This window comes from Marmota monax, unplaced genomic scaffold, assembly GCF_021218885.2.
Source record: "Marmota monax isolate L192 unplaced genomic scaffold, Marmota_monax_Labrador192_F-V1.1 WCK01_AAM20220418_F8-fsc00609, whole genome shotgun sequence".
Lineage (NCBI taxonomy): Eukaryota > Metazoa > Chordata > Mammalia > Rodentia > Sciuridae > Marmota > Marmota monax.
Window position 1 is genome coordinate 151046 of NW_026694481.1, and position 11159 is coordinate 162204.

The 11159-nt window shown below is 45.3% G+C and overlaps 1 protein-coding gene across 2 annotated transcripts in view; it reads right to left on the reverse strand.

The window, feature by feature from the left end:
* The window catches only part of Hgsnat (heparan-alpha-glucosaminide N-acetyltransferase), a 38645-nt gene extending 33166 nt beyond the window's left edge, over positions 1-5479 (reverse strand). Inside the window, exon 1 of one of the 2 annotated variants that reach the window (XM_046419113.2) lies at positions 5203-5479. In XM_046419113.2, the coding sequence (XP_046275069.1) occupies positions 5203-5452 (250 nt within the window). In that variant the 5' untranslated portion in view covers positions 5453-5479. Of the gene's footprint in view, positions 1-4368; positions 4597-5202 lie in introns of those variants that run through there. The other variant, XM_046419114.2, reaches the window with a different exon arrangement.
* Positions 5480-11159: the final 5680 nt, after the last annotated feature.

Genomic DNA, 11159 nt, shown 5'->3' on the forward strand with positions numbered 1-11159 from the left:
ATCCCTAGTCCTATTTACTTTTTTAATTTTTAATCAAAAGTAGCCTTTGATATTAATCTCCAAGATATACAAATAACTCAAAAAACTTAACACCAAAAAAAAAAAACCCAAATAACCAAATAACCCAGTCAACAAATGAGCAAAACAACTGAACAGACACTTCACAGAACAAATATACATGGTCAAAAAATAAAGGAAAAAATTTTCAACATCTCTAGCAATTAGAGAAATATAAATTAAAACACACTGAGAGAGGGCAGGGGAGATAGCTCAGTTGGTATATCCCCAAGTGCTTGCTTTGCATGCACAAGGTCCTGGGTTTGATCTCCAGCACCAAAAAAAAAAAAAAAAAAGCAAAACCTACACTCAGATTTCACCTCACTGCAAACTGGATCAACCACTCTGGAAAGCAGTATGGAGATTCCTTAGAAAATCTGAAATGGAACCACCATTTGACCCAGCTATCCTACTCCTTGGCTTATACCCAAAGGACTTAAAATCAGCATACTACAGTGACACAGCCACATCATTGTTTATAGCAGCTTAATTCACAATAGCCAAGCTTTGGAACCAACCTAGGTGCCTCTCAACCAATGAATGAATAAAGAAAATGTGGTATACATACATAGTGGAATATTACTCAGCTATAAAGAATGAAATCATCGCATTTGACAGTAAATGGATACAACTGGTCATGCTAAGTGAACTAAGCCAATTTCAAAAAACCAAAGGTCACATGTTCTCTCGATATGTGGATGCTAACCCATAACAAGAGAGGGGGGAGGGGAAGTATAGAAATTCATTAAATTAGATAAATGAGAACAAAGGGAGGGGAGGGGAGATAAGAACAGGGAAGACAATAGAATGAATCAGACATAACTTTTCTATGCCCATGAATACACAACCAGTATAACTCCTCATCATGTTCACCCACAAGAATAGGATCAAAATTGTAATGGGTTGCACCACATGTATGTATGTCAAACCCTAACCCTAACCCTACTGTCATGTATATCTAAAAACAAATAAAAAACGGCCCCTTTTGAATAGCTTATGATATATATTTTGAAATTCCTCTCAATTTTAGTGATTTACGATGACAACTGCAATGATTATAAACTCCCAGACAACATAATAACTATGCTTTTAATGTATGCCAGGCCCTAATAGTCCACTGAAATAGTTCTTAGTCTGTTCCTGAATAGCTAGGCTATAGGGACACACTAAGAGACCCAACAGGTCTCCATTTTGGGATGAGGAGTCTGAGGCCTAGACAGATCAACCAATTTGCTGAGGTCACCACCTACTAGCAGCCAAGATTTCAGGTGAAGTCAATCTAACCAGGTACCTAGCAGCCTCCTGAGAGGAAGCACACCATTCCTTAGCAGCTGGTCATGATTAGCCTTTTAATTTTTTTACTTCACATTTCAGACTGATGAATAGGATATAGCACTTTGATTAATGACAAGCAAATTTAAGTATGTATTCCAAATGTTTAATATCAGGGCTGGGATTGTGGCTCAGTGGTAGAGCACTCGCCTAGCCCGTGCAAGGCCCTGGGTTCTATCCTCAACACCACATAAAAATAAGTAAAATAAACTACAACTAAAAAAATAAATATTTTTAAAAAGATGTTAACATCAATATTTTCATGTGAGTTATTGGATTATATATTTAACCACTTTGCCCCCGGGGTCTCCTTAAGTATTTGTAGAATTTCTGTACATAACAACAATATTAAATCCTTTTTCATCTTTCTCATAATTGTCTTAAAACATTTTTTCATTTGTCTTATTCAGTTTTGATGATTTTCCTTTTCAAATTTAGAATTAACTTCATGTTCACCTTTTCCTCTGTAATTTTTCTAAACACCATCATAGTCCACCTTCATAGTGGAATGACTTTGTTTTTTACTCAAATTTCTATGAATATTGTTTTATGCTTAGATTTTCCATATGAATTTTAGACTCTGAAAGCTCTTAATTGTCGTCATTACTAATTATGTCACTTGGGAATATGCAGAGGGGCTCAGTCCCAACTGAACATCAGAATTACCAGGAAAGCTCTAAGAAAAAACAACAAAATTCCAATGTGCTGGCCCTACTCCAGACCAGTTAAGTCAGAATCTTTGCCCAATCAGAAACAAAAACAACCCTTTCAAAGTGATTTTTTTTCTTTTAAGTATATTTTTGACTTATAGATAGACACAATACCTTTATTTTATTTATTTATTTATTTTTATGTGGTGCTGAGGATTGAACCCAGTGCCTCGCACATGCTAGGAGAGTACTCTACCATTGAGCAATAGCCCCAGCCCTAAAGTGATTCTTATGTGCAGCTGAGGTTGAAGGTCATAGAGACTATGAGACCAGAGATTTTTGACATATTTCTTTGTACTTTTTTGCATTATTCGAATGGGTTTTTTGTAGTCTGTTTTTGCAGTGTTTATTTGTCCTTCATACTGGGGATTGAACCTAGGGGCTCTCTACCATTGAGCTACAGGGTCTTGCTAAATTACTCAAGGCTGTCCTAGATCTTGCAATTCTGCCTCAGCCTCCCAAGTGACTGAGATTACAAGTCTGTGCCACCATGCCTGGTTGACTGTATTTAAAAGCCAAAATAAATAAATAAAAGAGTTTGTTTCACAGACACACACACTTCTTACGTTGCCTTGGTTGGAAAATAAGCCAAATAAAGACATCTTTGAATAACGCAGGGATAAATGTACTATTGTAAATCAGATCTTTATTATATTTCCAAATATTTAATTTTTGGTTGTAGCTCTCTGCTTTGCTGAGCGTTATGGTTCAGACATAAGGTGTCCCCCAAAAGTTCATGTGTGAGACAATGCAAGAATTTTCAGAGGCAAAATGATTACTTTATGAGAGCTGAAACACAATCAGTGGATTAATCCACTAATATGGATTAACTGGGCAATAACTGAAGGCAGGTAAGGTGTGGCAGGAGGGAGCAGGTCACTGGGCATATGCTTTGGGGATTTATATTTTGTCCTTGGTGAGTGGAGTTCTCTCTCTGCTTCCTGTTCCCTGTCCAGAGCTGCGTTCCTCTGCCATCCCCTTCCTTCATGATATTCTGCTTCACCTTGGGCCCAGAACCATGGAGTCAGCAGACCAAGAACTGAACCCCTGAAACCATGAGCCAAAATAAACTTTTCCTCCTCAATACTATTCTCATCAAGTCTTTTGGTCACAGTGATGAAAAAGCTAAAACAGTGAGCATATTTTTAAATGAAGTTTCCTCTCACCATTACCCCTCCTTCTGGGGCTCAAACCCAAGGCCTCCCCCATGCTAGGTAAGTGCTCTTCCATGTAGATACACCACCAATCCTTTGCTGAGCATGTTTTTAAATATATTTTTTCCTTATTTTTTTAAAGTAATATTAAATCCCCAGGTCATTTCTTCGAATAATGTTGTCCAGCCTAAATATGGGCTTTAATTGGCACAAAAAGCCTGGTCATCTTCTTCACAGGAACATTATGGGAATGGAACACCTAAGAATATGAGCATGAAGGCCACGGGCTGTAGCTGAACGGTCAAGCATTTGTCCTGGGTGTACAATCCCCAGTATCATAAAATAAAAAAATCACTTTTTCCCTAAAATAATTATTGTTACTAACTGTTGCTAAAATATAGAGAAACAGCGTTGGATGGGATCTGTCCCTGACAAATTGTGAATGGGCAGAGTACATAATAGCTTGGAGTCCTTTCAATTATAAAAGGAGGGGCGTACAGGAAAATAAGACTGAGGTCGGACAGAGGGAGTCAGTATATAAAATGTCCTCAGCTGAGATGTTTTTTAGAAATTCATTATGTCTTCCTCCTACAAGATTCTGATTGGGGAAAGGGGGCAATCTTAACTCCACATACACAAGACACCCAAACTCCTGTGTTCTGATACGGAAAAGGGGATGGAAGGAGGGAGAAGAGAGGCAAGTGACTCACAATCCCGAGTGATACGACTACCTGCGCCCCTGGCCCTAAACACTGACTTAAGGGAGTTTGTGGACTAGACAGATCCCTGGATCCAGATCAAATCATCCTCTGGGGAGAGGCTTGTGAATAAACTAGACTTCTGGGGATCCTCAGCCAAGAGTTTAGAAGCACTGGAATTCTTATTTGTCATTATTTTCTCCACTAGTTAGTTCCGGGAGCCGGCAAATTAGGGAACCACTAGGTGAATCTATCGCCTCTCCCAGGCCAAAAATACCAATCCCTGCCCGCTGCAAAGCCCCTCCCATGGGTCCGACCTAACTGTGGATTCCCTGCAAAACGCTGGGCGCCAGCAAATCACAGCCTCAGCTGCTGCTCCACTGCTTTAGGAGTAAAAGTCGCCTAAGGGAGGCTCACCAGAAAGTTCACCGGACATTAGACTTCAGGCAACGCCCCTCCACCGCCGCCTTCCAGTCTCTGCATGTTGAACTTTCACTCGGGAAAGCGAACCCGGGAAAACGTCCCTCTCGTGACTAGGGGTCACGTGCTCAGCGTCCCGCAGCTCCAGCGACCTTTCCAGGCCCGCGTTTCAGCGCCTGGCTTTCCTACCCCGCGGGACACCAATGGGTTTTACTATTTCGACCGCCCTGTCCTCTTTCGAAAGGGATGGGGGGGGGGCGGGAAACTGCGTTTCTGTATAAGTCTCTCCAAACAGTAGACCAGATGAGGCATGGCTTTCGGTTCCATCCTCTCCTCCGCTACTGTCTCTTACTTAGCTTTGCATCTGTGAAGTGACAGGTTTCCCGATCAAAGGCAGGATACTATTTAGCCCAAAGTCGCCCAAAGATGTGCCAGGATGCCCCTAGCCTCCTGGAGAGCGGGCGGACAAGGGCGCCAGGCTACCTCGCAGCACTGCTCTCGGTGAAGGCAAGGCAAGCGCGGGCCGCGCCTCTCTCGGGCCTTGTCGCCTTCGGGTGGGTGCTGTCTGGATGCTGGGGTGCGGCTCCTCCACTGCACTAACCACCACCTGCCCTGGCCTCACGGTGCCTGCAGCTGTAGACAAATGTGCCTAACACGGACTCCCGTCCCGGGAAAAGCTCAAACATCGAAGTCGAACAAAAACTGGCTCTGGAGGACTGGTTCAGCGTCCCGAGTTGGGAGATGCCACCGTGGGGGGAACACTTGTGCGCAGCACAGCTCATCGCGCCCACAGGCCGGCCATGGAGGGAAGCAGGGCCGCGGCGCACTCACCTCGCTGCGGCTCGGCTTCAGCGCCCTGCTCTGGGGAGCCGCCAGGGGCCAGCAGCGCGGCGCTCAGCATCGACGCCACCAGCAGCAGCGCAGCAAGCGCCCAGCCGGCGCCCAGCGCCCCGCGCATGTCGCCCGCCGCGCTCTCCAGCCGCAGCTTCCTCCCCGGCGCCGCCTCCTGGAACGCAGCTCCAGCGCCGCCGCGCTCCTCCGCTCTGCGCTTCTCGGCGGTGGGCGGCCGCGCGCCCGTCATCGCCTCCACTCGGATGCCGTCACTACACAGGTCTGAGTCACCGCTGGGAAGGCCGAGGGAAGTGCGGGAAGCGGGGCAGACCTAGGGGCGGGGCCGAGCCGCCCTAGGCCAGGAGTCTCTAGGCCCTGCCCTAGGTGAAGCTTATTAAGTAAGAGCCAAGGTTTTCTACACTTTGCGGTAGTGTTTGTGTCTTCGGAGAAACAAAGACTCCTGCAGGCCAGGAGTCTTTGCTCCCCAATCCTTAACCATTTCCCTGGGCAACATTCTGCTAAATTCCTGCAAAAGACGTTCACCATACAAGTGGGTGTTAGAGGCCTCTGTCCACCGTTCTGGGGATATGACCCTTTAGGTAAGCAAGACTAAAGGGTCTTATCCCCCAACACACACACACACACCCAGGCGTTTACTATCTAGAGAAAGAGACACAACTTAAAAACCACCAAGTCTTACTACCACTTTGAAAATCCTGTTGTCAATCTCTGAAGAAGTTCAAGGCCTCTAGGAATGAGTATTCCTCAGATCCACTGGCTATGTACGCAGAGAAACTATCACTGTGTAAGAGGACGTGTGCAGTACTTGTAGCAGTAGAAATGAGGGTGAATCTCAAAAGTAGGGGTGAGGGGGAGAATGCAGATTGCAGAATGACTTTGTAGTAACATAAATTGAGGCAAAACAATATGGTAAGTGTAAGAATATTTATACACATGTAATAGAACCGCATTGACAAACATGGAAAGATACACACGAAATTCAAGTAAAATTTCGGGGTAGGAAGAGAGCAGAATGGTACGCCTACTTCAGAGTGGGCTTCAATTGGCAGCGTTTTATTACTTAAATTGGGTGATAAATAGGTATATGTGTGCACAGTGTGGGACTTTTTAAAAATATATTTCTTTGCATACCTAAATTATTTGATTTTTTAAAACAGTATGATTAGTGCCATATTAGAAGAAGGACAATGCTAAGGTAGCATTTGACAACATCTAAACTAGCCACCTGGAAATATTCCAGGAGGCATTTACCTTTGTCCTGAGGGTTGTTACCCAGGAGGAATGAAGAAGTGCATTTCCAGCAGAAGGAATAGCCTTTGCAAGAGCTCAGAGAGAACGCAGCTTACAAAGGAGCTGAAAGAAATACAGTGCAACTGGAAGAGTTCTATGAAGGGAGTGTCAGGAGGTTAAGTAGACAGTATAGACTTTTCCCTAGGGACAGTAGAAAGCTGTTGATGACTTTTAAGGTGGAGAATGACTTTCAAGAAAGCAATGATCATGAACTCTCTCAGTCTCAAATTCAAATTATTTTTCTCAAGTGAAGCCCCTATGCCAGAATGTCAGGGAGAGGTCTAGTTACTCTCTGCCCTACTTTTAGTTTTAGGTAAAGTTATTGGGGAAGGTCTTAAACAAGGCAAAGATAGAGATGAGACCTGAATGAAGTGTTGAAAATCCCGGCAGTGGAGGAATACTGATGTCTGAGCATTCTAGCAAAGCCATTGCTAACCAGTCTACCAACCACTGCTGATCTGCTCAGCAGTGACCCTCTCTGGCCCAACCCTGGCTTGAACCCACAGGGTCATTGGGTGGATATACTCTATCAGAGGACAGCTCTTTCAACTTGATCAACACCCTCTATACCTTAGACAATCTGGAGTGCCTGTCTTAGGGCTGTATGTGAGCCATTCCTTCTACCTAGAACACCTTTCTCCACTCAGATATTTCATGGCTCCCTCCCTCTCAGCTCCATCCTTGCCTTGTTTAAGGAGACCCCCCCCCCAATAACTTCACCTAAAACCCAAACATCCTCCATCCCACATCCTACTTCATCTGCTTTATTTTCTTCATTGCACTACTTTCTGATATGATGGTATACATCTGTTTCCCTTATGTAAGAATGTAAACTCAATGAAGACAAGTAGTTTGTCCTAAGGGCAAATCTTCTCCATAAAAGGTAATACGTTAATGAATAGTTCCAAACTCTTGGACTTATCCCAACCAAGTTTGTTTCTTTTTTTTTAAACATCAGAAATTTATTAGTTGCCCAAAACATTACATTGATCTTGACATATCATATATCATACATTTGTTTCAAATGGGGTATGAATTCTTATTATTCCCACATGTACAGATTGCAGGATCACATGGATTATACAGCCACGTTTATACATACTGCCATACTAGTGTCTGTTGTATTCTGCTGCCCTTCCTATCCTCTTCCTATCAAGTTTGTTTCTTGCTGGCACTCACACAAGCTCACTCCAATGCTCCATTGCAGCAGGAGCTTCCACCATTACTGCAGCAGTGGGAAGACAATATAGCAAATCTTACACTGATTATTAAAGCTCCTGCTCAGAAGAAATGGATGTAAACTCCATCCACATTTCGTTGGCCAAAACAAGTCAGATGGCCTCATATGGCCAACAGATGCAGAAAAGAACACTGAGCAAAATGCAGCACCTATTCAACCCTCAGCAAAGCAGAAACAGAAGAAGACTTCCTCGGTATGATAAAGGCCATCTACAAAAAACTTAGAACATGAAAGACTGAATGTTTTCCTTCTAGAATCACAAGTAAGGCAAGGACATTTGCCTTTAACACCTCTATTCAACACTGTACAGGAGGTCCTAGTCAGTGCAATAATGCAAAAAATAAAAAATAAAAATAAAAAGCATACAAATAGGCTCTGTTTGCTGGGCATTGTGGTGCATGCCTGTAATCCCAGGAACTTGGGAGACTGAGGCAGGAGGATGGCAAGTTTGAGACTAGCCTTGGCAATTTAGTGAGACCCCAAGCAACTTAGAGAGACCCTGTTTCAAAATAAAAGGGCCGGGGATGTGGCTTAATTAAAAAGCACCCAAAGGTCCAAATTTAAGAATAAGGGAAAGGGACTTAAAAATTATTAGTCAATCCAGGTGTGGTGGTGCATTCCTGTAATCCCAGTAATTTAGGGACTGAGGCAGGAAGTTGTTGAGTTCTAGGCAGCCTTCCCAATGTAGTGAGACTCTGTCTCAAAATGAAAAATAAAAAGCCTCTGTAAAGCTCAGGGGAAGAGCACCTTTGGATCAATCTTCTGCACATAAAAAACATGTTGTTATTCCAAATTTGCATTTAGTCAGGCTCCACACATTACTATGATCATATGAATATCTTTCTCTGACATCTAATCAGAAAGCAAGGTAGATGTATAAACAGAGAAAGAAAAACTAGAAATAATAAGAATTTATATACATTTTTGGGACAAGAGGAAGGCCATGGAGGCAAACATATGAGGTTTAATAAGAAGCTTATTCCTATATCTTAGCCAGATTGAAGGCCAGGAAATTGCCCAGCTCTGATCAAACAGGTTACCATCAAACCAGAGTGTGGGTTTTGTGGTGGTGTCAGGTTAGGCATACATGTAGATCTCCTCTATGCTCCACAGTGAGTGTTTTAGATCCACGGTGTTTAACGCAGGCAGCACTCTTCGTCTGGAATGGGCACTGCAAAACCAGTCCCAGCAGTGCAGGTTTCAAGAACACCACAGGCCTGAGAGGGGAGTTGGCAAATTAAGCAGTCTGGATATGATGTCCCATATCCAGCCCACGTATGAGCAAGTCCCAGCCTGTCCTGGAGACTCTAAACCCCTACACTACACCATAGGAAAGCCTGGCCAGCTGTGGAGTGATGTACACAAGGGCGTCTGGGGTGATATCATACCCAAAAGACTAGGCATCCCATTGCTGCCACTCACTGTTGGAAGGGTACTGAGTTTAAGCCCACAGCCTGGGCTGAGCTTCCTGGGTGGGTTACCCTAAATGAATGTGTTATGCTACCACTGCCCACCAGGGCTCTACATGAGGACTGAGAGGTGGCTCTAGAACTGCTGGGGATCTGGAGAGTTACACTTATTCCCTGCACCTGCTGTGTATCCCAGCTGGTGGAGACTGGAGTTGAAGCAATGCTGCCACTCTGATGGTGGTTCCCAGAACCAGGAAGCAGCCCATATTATGTTCCAAAATTTTTCTAGGAGGCAGGAGGGGACAGTGATAGGGCAGCCTAGGAAGAAGGGGTGGTATCTACAGATTCCTCTGGTGCTGCAGGCTAGGAGGATGATGGCGGAGACACTGTGTGCCAGGTGGGAGGCAGTGCATGGTTCCTAACTGGGATCGCTATAAGCAGGGCAGCATTGCAAAGGCAGGTTCTCCATGGAACCCAGGAGGGCTCCCAGATGAGGGCTGAGGTGTGGTTAGTGGGACAAAGGATTGGTTCAAATGGGAGTTGGGGTGGGAGACCTGAGGTGTTGGGGGGCTGCCTGTGCTGCCTAGGGCCATGGACCTTGGGGCATGGGTAGGAGCTGTCATTGGAGGCAGGTGCAGTTGGAAATATTACTGTCATAGAAGAGGGAGTAGTGTCCATGGCCATGTCCTCAGACAGCACAGTGGAGGGTGAGTCAGGTGAGCAGAGGACTTGGCTGTGTGGGTGGGAGAGACTCTTGTAGCAGTTAAGTTCTGGCCAAGGCTATTGGGGGTGCAGGTGGAAGGGACTTGGAAAGGAATGAAGAGGAAGAGGAGCAGGAAGAGGAGCAAGATGAGAAGCTAGTGGTGAGAAGCAAGTGGAGAAGTAAAAGGAGGAGGAGGAAATGGAGGAGGACAAGGAGGAGGAGGAAGTGGGTCATTAGGAGGTGGAACAGATGGATGAGGAATAAGAGTGAAGGCACATGGGGGTTGGGGATTTCATTCTGCAGGGCTGTAGGGTTGGAGGAGAAAGAGAACAGGATATGAGGTGTGGGAAAGTGAAAAATGGGAGGTGCTACAGCTCTTCTCAGGTGAGGAGGGGCATGAAACAAAGTAGGAGTAACTCCTATATTGGGACTGGGCCTCAAGGGAGAATCAGAGTTAGTGGGATGAAACAGAGGAAGAGAACAAGGGATTCCCCACTACTTGTGACTTAGTGAGGGGAAGGTGGATAAACAGAGAGATTTAGGTGTCCAGCAGGCTGGAATTGCCAGTAATTGCTGGCTGGATAGCTGGGATGTGGGAGGGGTCTGTGCATGCAGTCTGCATGTTAGTAGCCTCACTCTGGGCCTCTGATGGGCACAAGAATGGACTGGCAAACTGGTGGTGGAGGCCTCCAGAGCTTCTTTTCCCCCTTCCAAGGCCTCCATATCATCCTCCAACTTCTTTGCACCTGGAATCTCCATCAACAGGGTGCGTATGTCTTCCTGCAGACACAGGAGAGGCCTCTTAACAGGTGGCGGAAGACCTTGGTGATGACAGGGAGCCACAGTGTCAGGGCCATAGACATTGGCTTCTTTCTCTTTTGAGCCCACCAGTTAGCAGTTCTGGCTGGAGGACAGCTCTTTGATGAACCCCAGAAATGGTTTTGTCCACTCACCCCCTTGCTTGAGTCCTGGAGCCTGGAGAGCTGGGCAGATGGTGTTTCTCCAGCCTTTCTTTGGCCCACTTGTCTGGAAGTGAGGAGCAGCTGGGGTCTGGCTCTGGCAGTACTGCTGCCTCTGCATCAGCCTGAGCCATGGGCAGCCCTCCTGCAGCAAGTCTGTGGAAGCTGCAGATGACAGGTGTCCCACACGGAAGATCTTAGGAAACTCGTGGGTCTTCTCATTAAAGGTGTTTCTTTCCCCAGGTACAGGACTGAGCTCCAGAGAACTGAGGTCTACCAGGGTCTTCAGAAGCTTTACTGATGTTTCTTCCTCTATTCTCAGGGCCCCTGGTTCC